Below are 13013 nucleotides of genomic sequence, written 5' to 3'. Positions count from 1 at the left end.
TATATATATATGAGGAGAATAGAGAATAGAGAATATGAGGAGGATGAATGAGGCCAGGGGAGTATTAGGGGGTTTGGGATCATGTATAATAATTAATGTTATATTTTTTTTAAACAATAATACTACTTAAATATAGATGTTTCCAATCAAGTTCAAAATATTATATAATGCAAGGATGAGTGATCAAGTGCACCTCTCTGAGGAGTTCAAATCTTATGTCTATATTGTTAGTTTCTTTCTTTTTAAAATTGGGTAACATCTCTCTAAATGGTTATTGGTGTCATTTTTTGCATTTTAATTAGGTATTACCTTTTCCTTTTTCTCAATTTGTTTGGTTCAATATTCTTGGGATAAGGAACTATTATCCCCCTGAACTATACCCGAAGTTGCTACGACACATCTTATCATTCCTTGGGTCCTATTACTCTCCTAAACTTATTTAAAATAGAATAATTACCCCCTAAGCTCTGACGTGGCAAGGAGAAAGTGTTTTACTCTCTTTGAGAGAGTCAGAAACATAAAAAAGGGAAAAACTTAATTTTTTTCTTAAAATCTGTATTTTCTTTAAATATGAAAAAATGAATTGTTTTTTAAAAAATATGAAAAAATCTGTTTTTTGGAAAATAAATTTGGAAAACTAAGTCTTCTTATTAAAAACTTTGGACATTTTTAAAATCTGGAAAACTGATTATTTTTTCTATATATGAAAATAAATATAGTTTTCCAAATTTAGTTTTAAAAAACGGGTTTTCCAAATTTTAAAAAACTAATTAATTTTTCCAAAATTTTATAAAAATTAATTTTTTTCACATTTTGACAAGAAAAACACTTTTTTCAGATTTTATTTGAAAAATAAAAGTGTCCTGAGAAAATGAAATCATGAAAATCAAGATTTTTAAGACATTTTAAAAAAAAAAAAACAAGTTTTCCATATTTTAAAAAAATCCATCTTTCCATATTTGAAAAAAAAAATCATGTTTTTAGTTTTTTTATTTTTTTAAAAGGGGTTTTTTAAAAAATCAAATTTTCAGATTTTTAAAATACTTTTTAAAAAATGGATTTTAAAAATCATCCTTTTTTAAAGAAAATTCAGTTTTTTAATTTTAAAAAATCCATGTTTTCAGTTTTATTTTAAAAAATAAATAAAATCAAACTGGTTTTAAAAAAAAATCAATGTTTTTTTTTAAAAATCATTTTTTTTAAAGAAAATTCAGTTTTTTAATTTTTTTAATTCATGTTTTCAGTTTTTTAAAAAAATCAATTTTTTTTTTGAAAAACGGGTTTTAAAAATTATTTTTTTTCAATAAAAAATTCAGTTTTTTATTTTTTTAAAAAATAATTGACACGTAAGCTGAAAAAATAAATAAATAAATACACATGTGGCAAAGAGAGTGTATGTCACTCTCCCATATGAGAGTGGGCATCAGTGTTTATGGGGGTAATTATTCCGTTTTAAATAAGTTTAAGGGGGTAATAAAATCCAGAAAAAGGTAAGGTGTGTTGTAGCAACTTCGTATATAGTTCAGGGGGGTAATAGTGACTTATCCCAATATTCTTTCAAAATTTTCAGTTTGACGCACATTGAATTAATCCCTAATTTTCTTTTGTCATCGTAAAATTCTATATAACTAAACTAAATATGTATACTAAAACTAGCTAGTAGTACTGAATGATTAACATGGATGTATTTAATAGGCTCAATCGCTCACACATCTTGACACAAAATCAAGCTATATTGCAAAAAGAAAAATTATTTTATAAATCATAATTAATTTTAAACCTATAATTTTAAATGTGTAATTAGTTCAATGATTAAAATTTATTGATTGAACCAATTAAATTTATATTATGAATCCACATATTCGCTATAATGCACACATGTTTTCGAAATTATAAATCTACCTTTAAGGCTCTAACAAGGGTTAATACTGGATGTGCATAAAACGAATATTGGTGAGAATTGTTTCACACCTTACACGTCCACGAAAAAATATAATAAGATGAAATAAATGCAATTTAATTATGTTAGTTTGCATGGAATATATAGGTGGTTGGCAGATTTTTTTTTTCTTTACTTGTTTATTTATCTATACATTGATTCCCTGTCTCAACGTAAAAACAGAAAATTGGGACTTTTTTTTTTTATACTACTTTTGCCGGAAAGTTAGCAATAAGTATTTGTAGAAATATACTGCTATCATATATGACTTTGCAAAAATTTAATTTATAACATCACGTATTTATAGATTCCATGTTCCTCTCAACCTAAAACAGAAAATTATGAGGAATTAACTCATTACCATTATCGGAGTTTTACTATAATTCATTTAATTGTTGTTTTAGCTTGCCCATTAAGAAAAATAATAATTAAAAGGTTCAATTTACAAAGTTACCCCTATTTATTAGACGCCTTTTGAGAATTGAACAATATTAAAAAGAACTGCTTCTTTAATGCTAAGGGTATAGTTGGAAACAATTGCTAATTTTAGTAGGCGTTTTGGCCATGAAAACAAAAAAAAAAATCACTTTATTTGGAATTTTGAAGTTGGAGATGAAGATGGAGTTGTGTTTGGTTATAGTTTTTGCAAAAAATATTTGGTTGTTTCAATGTACTGAAAGTGAAAAAAGTGGGGAAATAAAAAAGTGAAAACACGTTTTTAGGTGTTTTATAAATTCCAAATACAACTTTGTTTTCATGGCCAAACATTGATTTTCAAATAAAGTGAAAAAGTTTTCCCCAAAAAAGTGAAAAATTCTCATGGCCAAATGGATCCTTAGTCTTGAATTACTAAAGCGATAATTATTTGAGACAATTGTTTGAGCTAAAGCGACAACTAAAATGAGATGAAGGAAGCACGTCGATCGGCAAGATTGAAATAGTTGCTCTCTGTAAAACCTCATTTTTATGGGCAAAGTGTCATATTTGCCCCTGAATTATGCATAATGGAATAAATCTGCTCTCCGTCAATAGTTAGGGTTAAATATGTCCACATTGTGACTAAAATAGGCTAAACTTGCTCTTATTCTCAAACGACAAAAACTTGGCATTCGGTTATGTCACTTGTCCCCCAATTAATTAGGGATTTATTTTGTAATTACAGAGGGCAAATTTGAAGCTTTCGCATACTTTAGGGGGAAATTTGACCCTTCTCCCTAATTTTGAGTTTTTAATTTTATTTTTTGTTCATCCTTTCTCTCTCCCTGCCACTACTTCTACCACTAATCACCCTTTATTCTCCGTTCCTTGTTTCTCCCCAGCACATTGTCACCTTCACCCCAACTACCATCTTCTCTTACCTTTTTCTTTCTCATTTTTATTCCCGCCACCCTATCACCACCTCCACCACCAAGAGGGATTACGCTAGACGACTTGAACATACAACATATACAATATACCATTCTAATTGTGGTGCATATAGCCGCATGGGGTCAAGGGAGGAAGGGAGGAAGGAAGAAGAAAAGGTGATTAGCGTTTGGCGGTAGAGGTTGTGGCTGAGAGAGAAAGGAGGAACAAGAAAAATAAAAAGCTCAAATTAGGGAGAAGGGTCAAATTGGCCCTGAATTATGCGAAAGATTCAAATTATCCTTATATCGAGGGCATATTCGATCCCAACTATTAATAGAGGGCAAATCTGTTCTATTTGACATAATTGAGGAGCAAAATTTGACCCTTTACCGTATTTATTATGCTTGAGTTTTGACTTCTCAATATTGAATCATTATCCTAGTTAGCTCGGGTCTTATGAACTCGTAAATTGAAGTTTTTTTTTTTTTTCAACCTCTGCCTCCAGGAGCTCTCCCTTTTGCTTTTTTGGTGACTCGAACCAACAACCTTCTGGTGGGAGGTGGAGAGTGTTTACCCTTTGCGCAACTCCTCTTGTAATAAGATTGAAGTGGTTACTTCCTGTTGAACCTCAATTTTTATTATGCTCGAGTTTCGACCTTTCTATAATCTAATCGTTGTCCTAGTTAGCTTGGGTCCTATGTCCATCTCTAAACTACACTTCTTTTCGTGTACAACACTTCTTTCTGTCTACTTGATTCATACTTCATATTATGTCGAGTCTCGACCTTTTATATTCGAGTAATAGTCAGAGACTCATGTCTTACGAACCCATATGCCAACGTGTAATTCATGAAATTGACAATCATATCTGAGAGAAACCGATCTTACATTCCTTTTGCATAGTACCAGTTAATTTTAGCAATTTTTTTTGGGTCAAGAAAACGATCTTATATTACAGATACGGAGAACTAAAACAACAGTCTTGCAAGTTGTAACAATCTTATATTAGTGGTTTTTACCTTTTAAAGGTTGTTTGGCAAGATGTATTAGAAAAAATATGTTAGCGAAAATAATACATGTATTAGCTTTGATATTATTAATTCCTTATTTGGTAGAGCTTTTAATCTATGTATAACCAGTGATATGTATTAGTTATACACTCTATTCAGTACTATTTTTATACATAACAACTACGATATTAGCAATACAAGGGTTATTTACAAAACTATCGTTAATACACCATTTCAAAAAGTGGATAAGAAATAATTTCAGCATAACTAATCCCAATATTACTAGTACATCCTATCCAGTACTCCCTCCGTCCCAATTTATGTGACACAATTTGGATTTCGAAAGTCAAACAATATAATTTTGATCGTGAATTCGGGCATGAAATCTTTAAATTTTTTTAAAACAAATTTATATATTTGGAAACTACTTTGAAAATAACGTTAATTCAAAATAGTTAAAAGACGTATGAAAAAAATTACATCAAAAGACTTGTTTAAATCCGAAATTACCGCATAAATTGGGACAGAGGGCGTATATTCTTGCACGCTCTACCAAATCGACCTCTTAGTGTATCACGAAAAAGTTAAGGGACTCGGGTATAATTTCCTCAACATACAAAGGTGTAACCGTAATTTCCTTTGGTCTCAAAATCTTGCAACTAACTGTATGTGTGTCTACTATCAGCCTTAAACCCTCCAAGAACCCAAAAGAAGATGACTAGTTTCACTCCAATCTTCACCAACTGTTTAATTGCTTCTCGATTGTGGACCCCCAATTGGCGAAATGGGTTTGTTTCCCCTGTTACTTTAGTGCACACATTAGCTTCAAGTCGTAGCCACCTGATAAAGAACAAGAAACACTACAAAAGATTGGTTTTTTCTTCTTGTAGCAGAGGCATTAGTTGCCAATCCACTGCTTTGTCTGATATCAATTCAACTTCTCACACTGTTTCCTCAAATGGGTAATTCTTGTTTTTCATTCTAGTGTACTATTTGTTTAACTGCTGGAGAAGTTGAATGTTATGCTTTGTATTTAAGTGCATAAAGTTTTTGTCTTGCTTAGCTTAGGCACACCTCCTGTCCTGTTGTGGCTGGTGAAGACAAAATTAAGTAAATGAAAATGTGTAAACTCTAATAGCTTAAGTTTTTAGGTGGGGAGGTCACACAATTAAACAATAGGGTAATTTTAGGACAGTTTGAAGCTATCTAATCAATGTGTGACCATCTAAATAGGTATAAAAAGTTAAAAAAGAAGCACTTAAGCTGGCCTGAACATCAGTGCTAAAAGAAACTTAAGAAAAAGATGTAATTGTATTCAAGCAGCACGGATGTTACATGTCCACAAACATATCTGTATCCGAATCTATTTGTAGAAATTGAACAAGAAATACATCTGTAGGCGGAAACTTTTTGCATCCTTTTTCATATGTGTCGATTTCATTTGACAGAGGCAATAGAGTGGGAGGCAATGTGCTGGTCATGTGTCTGTGCCCTGAATTTGACATATTTGGTCATGAGGTGCAAAAATGGTTTTCTTCACTTGTTGGCTATATAGATTAAAATGGCTAAAATAAGAGCAGGATGCTTTAATTGATAGTGTATTGCAACCTAATGTTAAATGCCGTTGTTTTGGAATTTTCTTTGATGGGGCAGAGACATGTCTCTAATGTCATCAACCCCCAACGGGCTAGTGGCCAAGATTTGCTACACTGATCTATTTGTTCTCATTTCAATTTTTCAGCCACCTTAGATATGGACGCTTGCTGCCATGCCCCTTGCAGAACGGCCCACCAAGGGTCGAGCATCTTGTTGTCACAAAAGAAGGGCCAGTTCTAGAGTATATTAGTAAAGCTTTGGATCTTCCGCCATTGTAAATTTCTATCTTTTCTTTAGTGTCCTTTTTCTTCTTTAATTTGTTATTTTCCTGCATATTCTAATTTGCACACTGAGAGGGATCACCGATGAATTGAGTGATAGTCCTCTTGGATCAGTTAAGTGATATCTTGACCAATGTTTTTCATCATTAAGATATGTGGAAGATCTTATACAGTTCGGGGCCGTGTATTACGCATTGGTATGTCCTAAGCCACCTCCAACTGCCACTCCTGAGCAAATTAAAGTGTATGAAGAAGTTACAGATCCATCAATTCTGAGAAAGAGAACTTCAATCAAAGGAAAAACTGTACGTGAAGCTCAGAAAACTTTCCGTATAACTTGTGCTGATGAGATTGTTGAGGCTGGAACCTATTTGCGGGTGCATGTACACCCAAAGCGCTTTCCAAGGTAATTACTGAACTCTATTCTTACTTTACCTCATGACTTTTTGTGAGTGCAAAGATAATGTTGTAAGATTTGATATGATTAGGTGCTATGACATTGACTGGAAATCTCGTATTATTGCTGTCACTGACGACTATGTGGTTCTGGACAAACCTGCTGGTACATCTGTGAGTAAAAAAAAAAAAAAAAAAGTTAAATATTATCTTTTCCGTTGATTGAAATCCTCCTATAGCTGATATTTGCCAATAGCCATTTCTGTCAAGTATATTTCTAACTGACATTGGTCTGTGTATTTTTACCTTTTAGTTAGTACTTAGTTTTTGCTAGAGGAAACTGTCATTAGACGGAGATGGCAGTTATACTTCTCCAAACTCTTGAATGAAGAAGGGGACAGAGACATTGTGTTGGGTGATTTAGAACATACAGAAAGGCGTCGCGACTTTGGCTATTGCAGGAGTATTAAGGTTGACGAGGTTAAGGGTGCTGTTCGTAGGATGCGCAGGGGAAGAGCAACCGGACCTGATGAGATTCCGGGGGAATTTTGGAAGAGCGCGGCCCCAGAAGGTTTGGAGTGGCTGACTAGGTTGTTTAATGTCATCTTTAAGACGGCATTGATGCCCGAAGAATGGAGGGCGAGTGTAATGATCCCTCTATACAAGAATAAGGGAGATATCCAGAGTTGCAACAACTATAGAGGTATCAAGCTGCTAAGCCATACTATGAAAGTGTGGGAAAGGGTGGTGGAGATGAGGGTGAGGAGAGGTGTGTCTATTTCAGAAAACCAGTTCGGATTTATGCCGGGACGTTCAACTACAGAAGCCATCCATCTTATGAGAAGGTTGATGGAGCAGTATAGGGAGAGGAAGAGGGACTTACACATGGTATTCATCGACCTAGAAAAGGCTTATGATAAAGTTCCAAGACAGATCCTATGGAAATGCTTGGAGGCTAAAAGTGTACCTGTGGCGTACATTAGGGTGATCAAGGACATGTATGAGGGAGCCAAAACTAGGGTGAGGACAGTAGGAGGAGACTCAGAGCACTTTCCAGTTGTGATGGGGTTGCATCAAGGATCAGCTCTTAGTCCGTTTTTATTTGCCTTGGTGATGGATGGATTGACACGGCAAATTCAAGGTGAGGTGCCATGGTGTATGCTTTTCGCGGACGACATAGTCCTGATTGACGAGACTCGTAGCGGAGTTAACGCTAAGCTGGAGTGTTGGAGACATACTCTGGAGTCTAAAGGGTTTACGCTGAGTAGGACCAAGACAGAGTACTTGGAGTGTAAGTTCAGTGAAGCAACTCATGAGGCTGACTTGGAAGTAAGGCTTGGTACCCAGGCCATCCAGAAGAAAAGTAGTTTCAAGTACCTTGGGTCTATTGTGCAAGGCAGCGGGGAGATTGGCGATGATGTCACACATCGTATTGGGGCAGGGTGGATGAAATGGAGGCTTGCTTCCGGAGTGCTATGTGACAAAAAGGTGCCACCAAAACTTAAGGGCAAATTCTACAAAGTGGTGGTTAGACCGACTATGCTGTATGGGGCGGAGTGTTGGCCAGTTAAGATCTCTCACGTTCAAAAGATGAAAGTTGCCGAGATGAGAATGTTGAGATGGATGTGTGGCCACACCAGGAGTGACAGGATTAGGAATGAGGATATTCGGGATAAGGTGGGGGTGGCCTCGGTGGAAGACAAGATGCGAGAAGCGAGATTGAGATGGTTTGGGCATGTGAAGAGGAGAGATACAGATGCCCCAGTGCGGAGGTGTGAGAGGTTGGCCATGGATGGTTTCAGACGAGGTAGGGGTAGGCCGAAGAAGTATTGGGGAGAGGTAATTAGACACGACATGGCGCAATTACAGCTTACCGAGGACATGACCTTAGATAGGAGGGTTTGGAGGACCCAAATTAGGGTAGAAGGCTAGTAGATAGTCTCGTTATCCGTTCTTATTAGTAGTCACATTACTGCAATATAATTTCTTGTGCTCCGATTTCTGCTATTATCTGTTATTATGTGTTATTTCCTGTGCTTTGGTTATCCTATGTCATCTGCTCTGATTTCTGCTATTATCGGTTATTTTCTGTGCTCTGATTATCCTGTATTATCTGTGTCGCTTGCATTATTTCATTTCCATATCGCTTTAAATCTCTTATCCGAATCTCTTAATATCTAACCGTATCTGACTTCTTTTTATGCTTTTATTGAGCCGGGGGTCTTTCGGAAACAGCCGTCCTACCTTGGTAGGAGTCAGGTCTGCGTACACTCTACCCTCCCCAGACCCTACGTTGTGGGATTTCACTGGGTTGTTGTTGTTGTTGTTGTTGTTGTTGTTGTTAGTTTTGCTAGGTTATAATTGTTCTTTTTTTTAAAATTTATTTATTGTTAGTAGGTAGTTATTGTTCTTTTTCTCTTACCAATAAGCTAACTCATTTCGATATTGACAACTTAAACTCAGGTAGGAGGAACTACAGATAACATTGAAGAAAGCTGTGCTACATTTGCTACTCGAGCATTAGGATTTTCAGCTCCACTGCAGACTACCCATCAGATTGACAATTGCACCGAAGGATGGTATGATTTTGGTTGTATTTATGCCACATATTTTTTTTTTTTTTTAATTTAAAAAAAAAAAAATCAAGCATAGAAGTGAAATTGTATGTCATGATTTCTTACTTGTTAGAGAAAAGGAAATTCTGTCATGATTTCTAATTTGTGCAGTGTTGTGCTAGCTCGAAGCAAGGAGTACTGCTCAATATTTCATGGAAAAATCAGGGTCAGAGTCACCTGTATGTAGAATATAATCTTACATAAGATTTGATAGAGAGTTATAGGGAGTATCAACTTCAAGTGCCCTTCCATGGTGGTTTTTCGCGGAGCGTACCGTTTGGCATTCTAAGTAACTTCATCTATTATCTGGCAGGAGAAGAAGGTCAAAAAGCTTTACCTTGCTCTTGCTGCTGCTCCGGTGCCAATCGGTATACTTACACACTACATGCGTCCCATTAATATGGCCCCAAGACTTGTTTCTGAAGGTAAACAAGCAGCAACTGAAGATTGAACGCGTCATGCTAATATTTTGCTTGCCAGAGAAAGAGAGTTTACAATATAATTTTATAACAGATGGATTATAGAATGATTGGATGAATTGTGAGGAAAAACAAGCATTAAATTAGATAACTGCAGATGTTGTTATGCTAGTGGCTATTCTCAATTTTCTCTTTTGTAACCTAAAGAAGCTGTGCTAAAGGATCATATGTTATATGTACATCTCCATGTCAAACTGTCCAGAAACAACACATGATGTTGATGTTTTCCATAAGGAGTTGGATGTTCTTTCCAAAAGTGCTCATATTTTCCTCTGGCATCTCTATGCTTTGCAGAGTTTGTGAAAGGATGGTTATTGTGCCAACTTGAGGTTTTAGAATGCAAGAAGGTATCCTGGCCTAGGCGTGAAATTGAGAGCACATACAACCTTGAGGACTGTGGATGGGCTTCCAAAGACTTTGCATATGAGTGCCAAATCAACCTTCTAACTGGTCGGACTCATCAGGTATTTAAATTCAGGTTTCTGCTCCCTTCGTGTATTTGTTCGTTCTGTGCTTAGGATTTTTCAGGTCTGATGTTTCAAAGTCTAGTAATTGCACGTGCAAGTTCTTTTCACCTGCTTATTAGTCGGGTTTTATTCCTGCAAGTATTAGACAGGAAAGGCCTAATATCTCCAATCAGGTTACTTGGTCGGAAAAGTATTTTATAGTCGCTGTTTTACAGGTCTAAAGAGGAGTCTGCATTAATTCTTTATGTGTGTGTATGTGAGCGCGCGCGCGCGCGAGAGAGAGAGAGAGAGAGAGAGAGAGCATGACTAAACTATTTATCATGCATAAACTGGTTTACTATTGATAGTTATTGTTACAAATTTATCTCCGGTTTTCGCAATCACAAAACAATGAAGACGTGAAAGGGAACCAAAGCAGCGATTTTCTCAAAATGGTGTTTCAGTTTGAAAATCTATGTCTTGAGAATCACTGATATTCTGATGATTTATGGTCATTTTGCAGATTCGAGCACAGTTAGCGGCCTGTAGTGCTCCAGTGGTGGGTGACTCGATGTATATGCCAGCTGCAATTGCTGAAATGGTCAGTCCTGGGAGTAACCCATTTGGGAAGAACAAAAACCTATATACAAACGAAAATGATAAATCACTTGCAATAGATGAGTGGATAGCACAACATGGGAAGGAACCTAGTGTTGCTGTAGGTCTTCAGGCATGCCAAATTTCGTGGGACGACGGTAAGCATTGTTATGGTGCCAGATCACCCTGGTGGAGGTAGATAAAGCTTCCGCTAATGTTTAAGCCTGGGTTCATCAGAATAATGTGGCAGGCCGGACAAATTCTTCCTCATAAGGTACCAGCTTTATTCAACAATCACTATAAAACATAATTATCCATAAGCTGAGTAGCTCTTCTGCTCATTGCTGAAGCTTTGCATCTGTATGGTGCCAAAGTTGGTGATAGAAAGAAGTTGGTCATTGTATCAGCAGGACTAACATATACTTACGTTGTAGAGGTAATTATAGGATGATATTGGGGGGAAAAGTTTTATTGGGATACATAAGAGTCGCATATAGTATCCCACCGCACATGTGATTGACATGTCACCTTTAGATTTAAGACATTTTTCTTGGCATATCAAATGACTTTATCTTACCTAACTAAGAGTAATATAAAGAGTGATGTACCTACTTAACCATGAAGTTGAAAAACTTCAACGTATTGAGAGCTTAGAAGTATCAATTTTGCTTCCCATTTCTGTGATTTAAATACTGTTCTTCTGTAGTATCCACTTTCCATTCATTGCTTTCTCTTCTGCCCCACTTCCACTTAGTTATTTTTTAAAATTCAAATTTCAGTTTTCTAGTCCGCATGCCTTATTTCTAAGGGATGTGTTTTTCTAAGATAATCTACCTCCATGACCTCTCTTTCTAGTCGAAGAGCTCTTTCTGAATTATTATTTCTTTTAATATTTGACTCACTCAGATGCCCCTTTTGCACCATTCTTCAAATCTAACTGATTCATCTAAATCTCTGGATAGTGTGGCAAAGCATATCTTTAACTATAAACTTTGAACGACTTAATTTTATTCTAAGAAGAAAATAGTGCTTAACATAAAGAACCAAGAGACAATGTGAGGAATAAGAGTTAACCTATTTCTGTTTTTCTTTGAATTGCCTCTGTCTCTAGCAATTTGCTCAGATTATTTAGTTAGCTATACTGTAGATTAGGGATGTATTACTAGTCCTTATTGGTAGATTGGTCACATACAGTATATTCGTCTGAACTGCTATCTAGTCTTTGGTATCCCGATTGCTATGTATTAGATTTTGGACAACAATCTCATTTTTGGTTGTATTTTCGGTCATCTATTTATTTGGTTTATTAGCAAATACCACCGTGTAATGAACTAATTGAAAATCATTTATGAAAAAAAAAGAAGAAGTTATTTGGACTTGTTTTCATCCGTAAAAAGAAGGATTGAGCTCCTCCTAACCCCTCTTGCCCCCCGCCCCCCCGCGGCACACACACCCTCTATCTGGAGACGAAATGTTCATCTTCCATTTAATGAGTACAGTGTGCATCCAGACGAGACATCTTTGATACTCTTTTTTTTATTTTTTATTTTTTATAGCTGATACTCACCTCTTTATATATCGACAGCAACTGCCTGTTCTGGGATCATATTATGAGCTGCAAGGAAAAGGCTCACTTACTGAATTACCTTGTGTAGTTGTGGAATATTCTCGAACAATGAATAGGTGGGTAAAGTACCAGGATGTTGAAGAGGAATTTACGCACACATTTCGGTTATTTGAACGGCTACCTTACCCTATTCTTGGAGTTGTTGAAGCAATAGTCTGCAGATATTGTAATCTTCCCTCAACGAAGAGTCAAACCCCCTCTGTAACGGCTATCTTACTGTAGTAGTAGAGCATGTCATAAATATTTCAGGCTCATGCTTTTTTTTTATACCTTAACTGGTAGTTCTACTCTCTGAATCTTCAGGCTTAGCCAAGCTGACATTTTTTATTGTGAGGTATGTAAATACGATGTGCTTTCATGCTTGGTCGAATCAGTATTTAGTGCGAGATAGTAATTAGAAGTTTATGCTCTTAATTCCTATTTAAATAGCATTTTTTTTGGCTGATTTTGTTGTAACAACTTTCTGGAGATAGCAGCCAAACCGTGGAGGAAATATTGTGGATGAGTTTGAATAATAGTCTATGCTTCTTGAATATAACTTTTCCGTCCTATCTGCTGAAGGTTTTAATCAAGAGCTCTCTTAGAGTTGATTTTGGAAAACTGCAGGAGTATACACCAATTTCATAGAACATTGGAACATTAAGTTGAAGCCTAACGGAAGAAAGGGGAAAAAATGGGGA

At 35.9% G+C, this 13013-nt stretch overlaps 1 protein-coding gene across 1 annotated transcript; it reads left to right on the top strand.

Annotated features, from left to right (window-relative positions):
* Window positions 1-4888: 4888 nt before the first annotated feature.
* LOC132621216 (RNA pseudouridine synthase 6, chloroplastic) lies at window positions 4889-12848 on the top strand. The gene is made up of 10 exons (XM_060335391.1): window positions 4889-5258; window positions 6038-6166; window positions 6325-6579; window positions 6662-6743; window positions 9033-9148; window positions 9296-9350; window positions 9498-9609; window positions 9958-10127; window positions 10633-10980; window positions 12292-12848. The coding sequence occupies exons 1-9, from the start codon at window positions 5011-5013 to the stop codon at window positions 10903-10905; spliced, it is 1440 nt and encodes a 479-aa protein (XP_060191374.1). The 5' UTR covers window positions 4889-5010; the 3' UTR covers window positions 10906-10980; window positions 12292-12848.
* Window positions 12849-13013: the final 165 nt, after the last annotated feature.

Source organism: Lycium barbarum, chromosome 12 (assembly GCF_019175385.1).
Source record: "Lycium barbarum isolate Lr01 chromosome 12, ASM1917538v2, whole genome shotgun sequence".
Classification (NCBI taxonomy): Eukaryota; Viridiplantae; Streptophyta; class Magnoliopsida; order Solanales; family Solanaceae; genus Lycium; species Lycium barbarum.
This window is presented reverse-complemented; position numbering and strand designations above follow the sequence as displayed.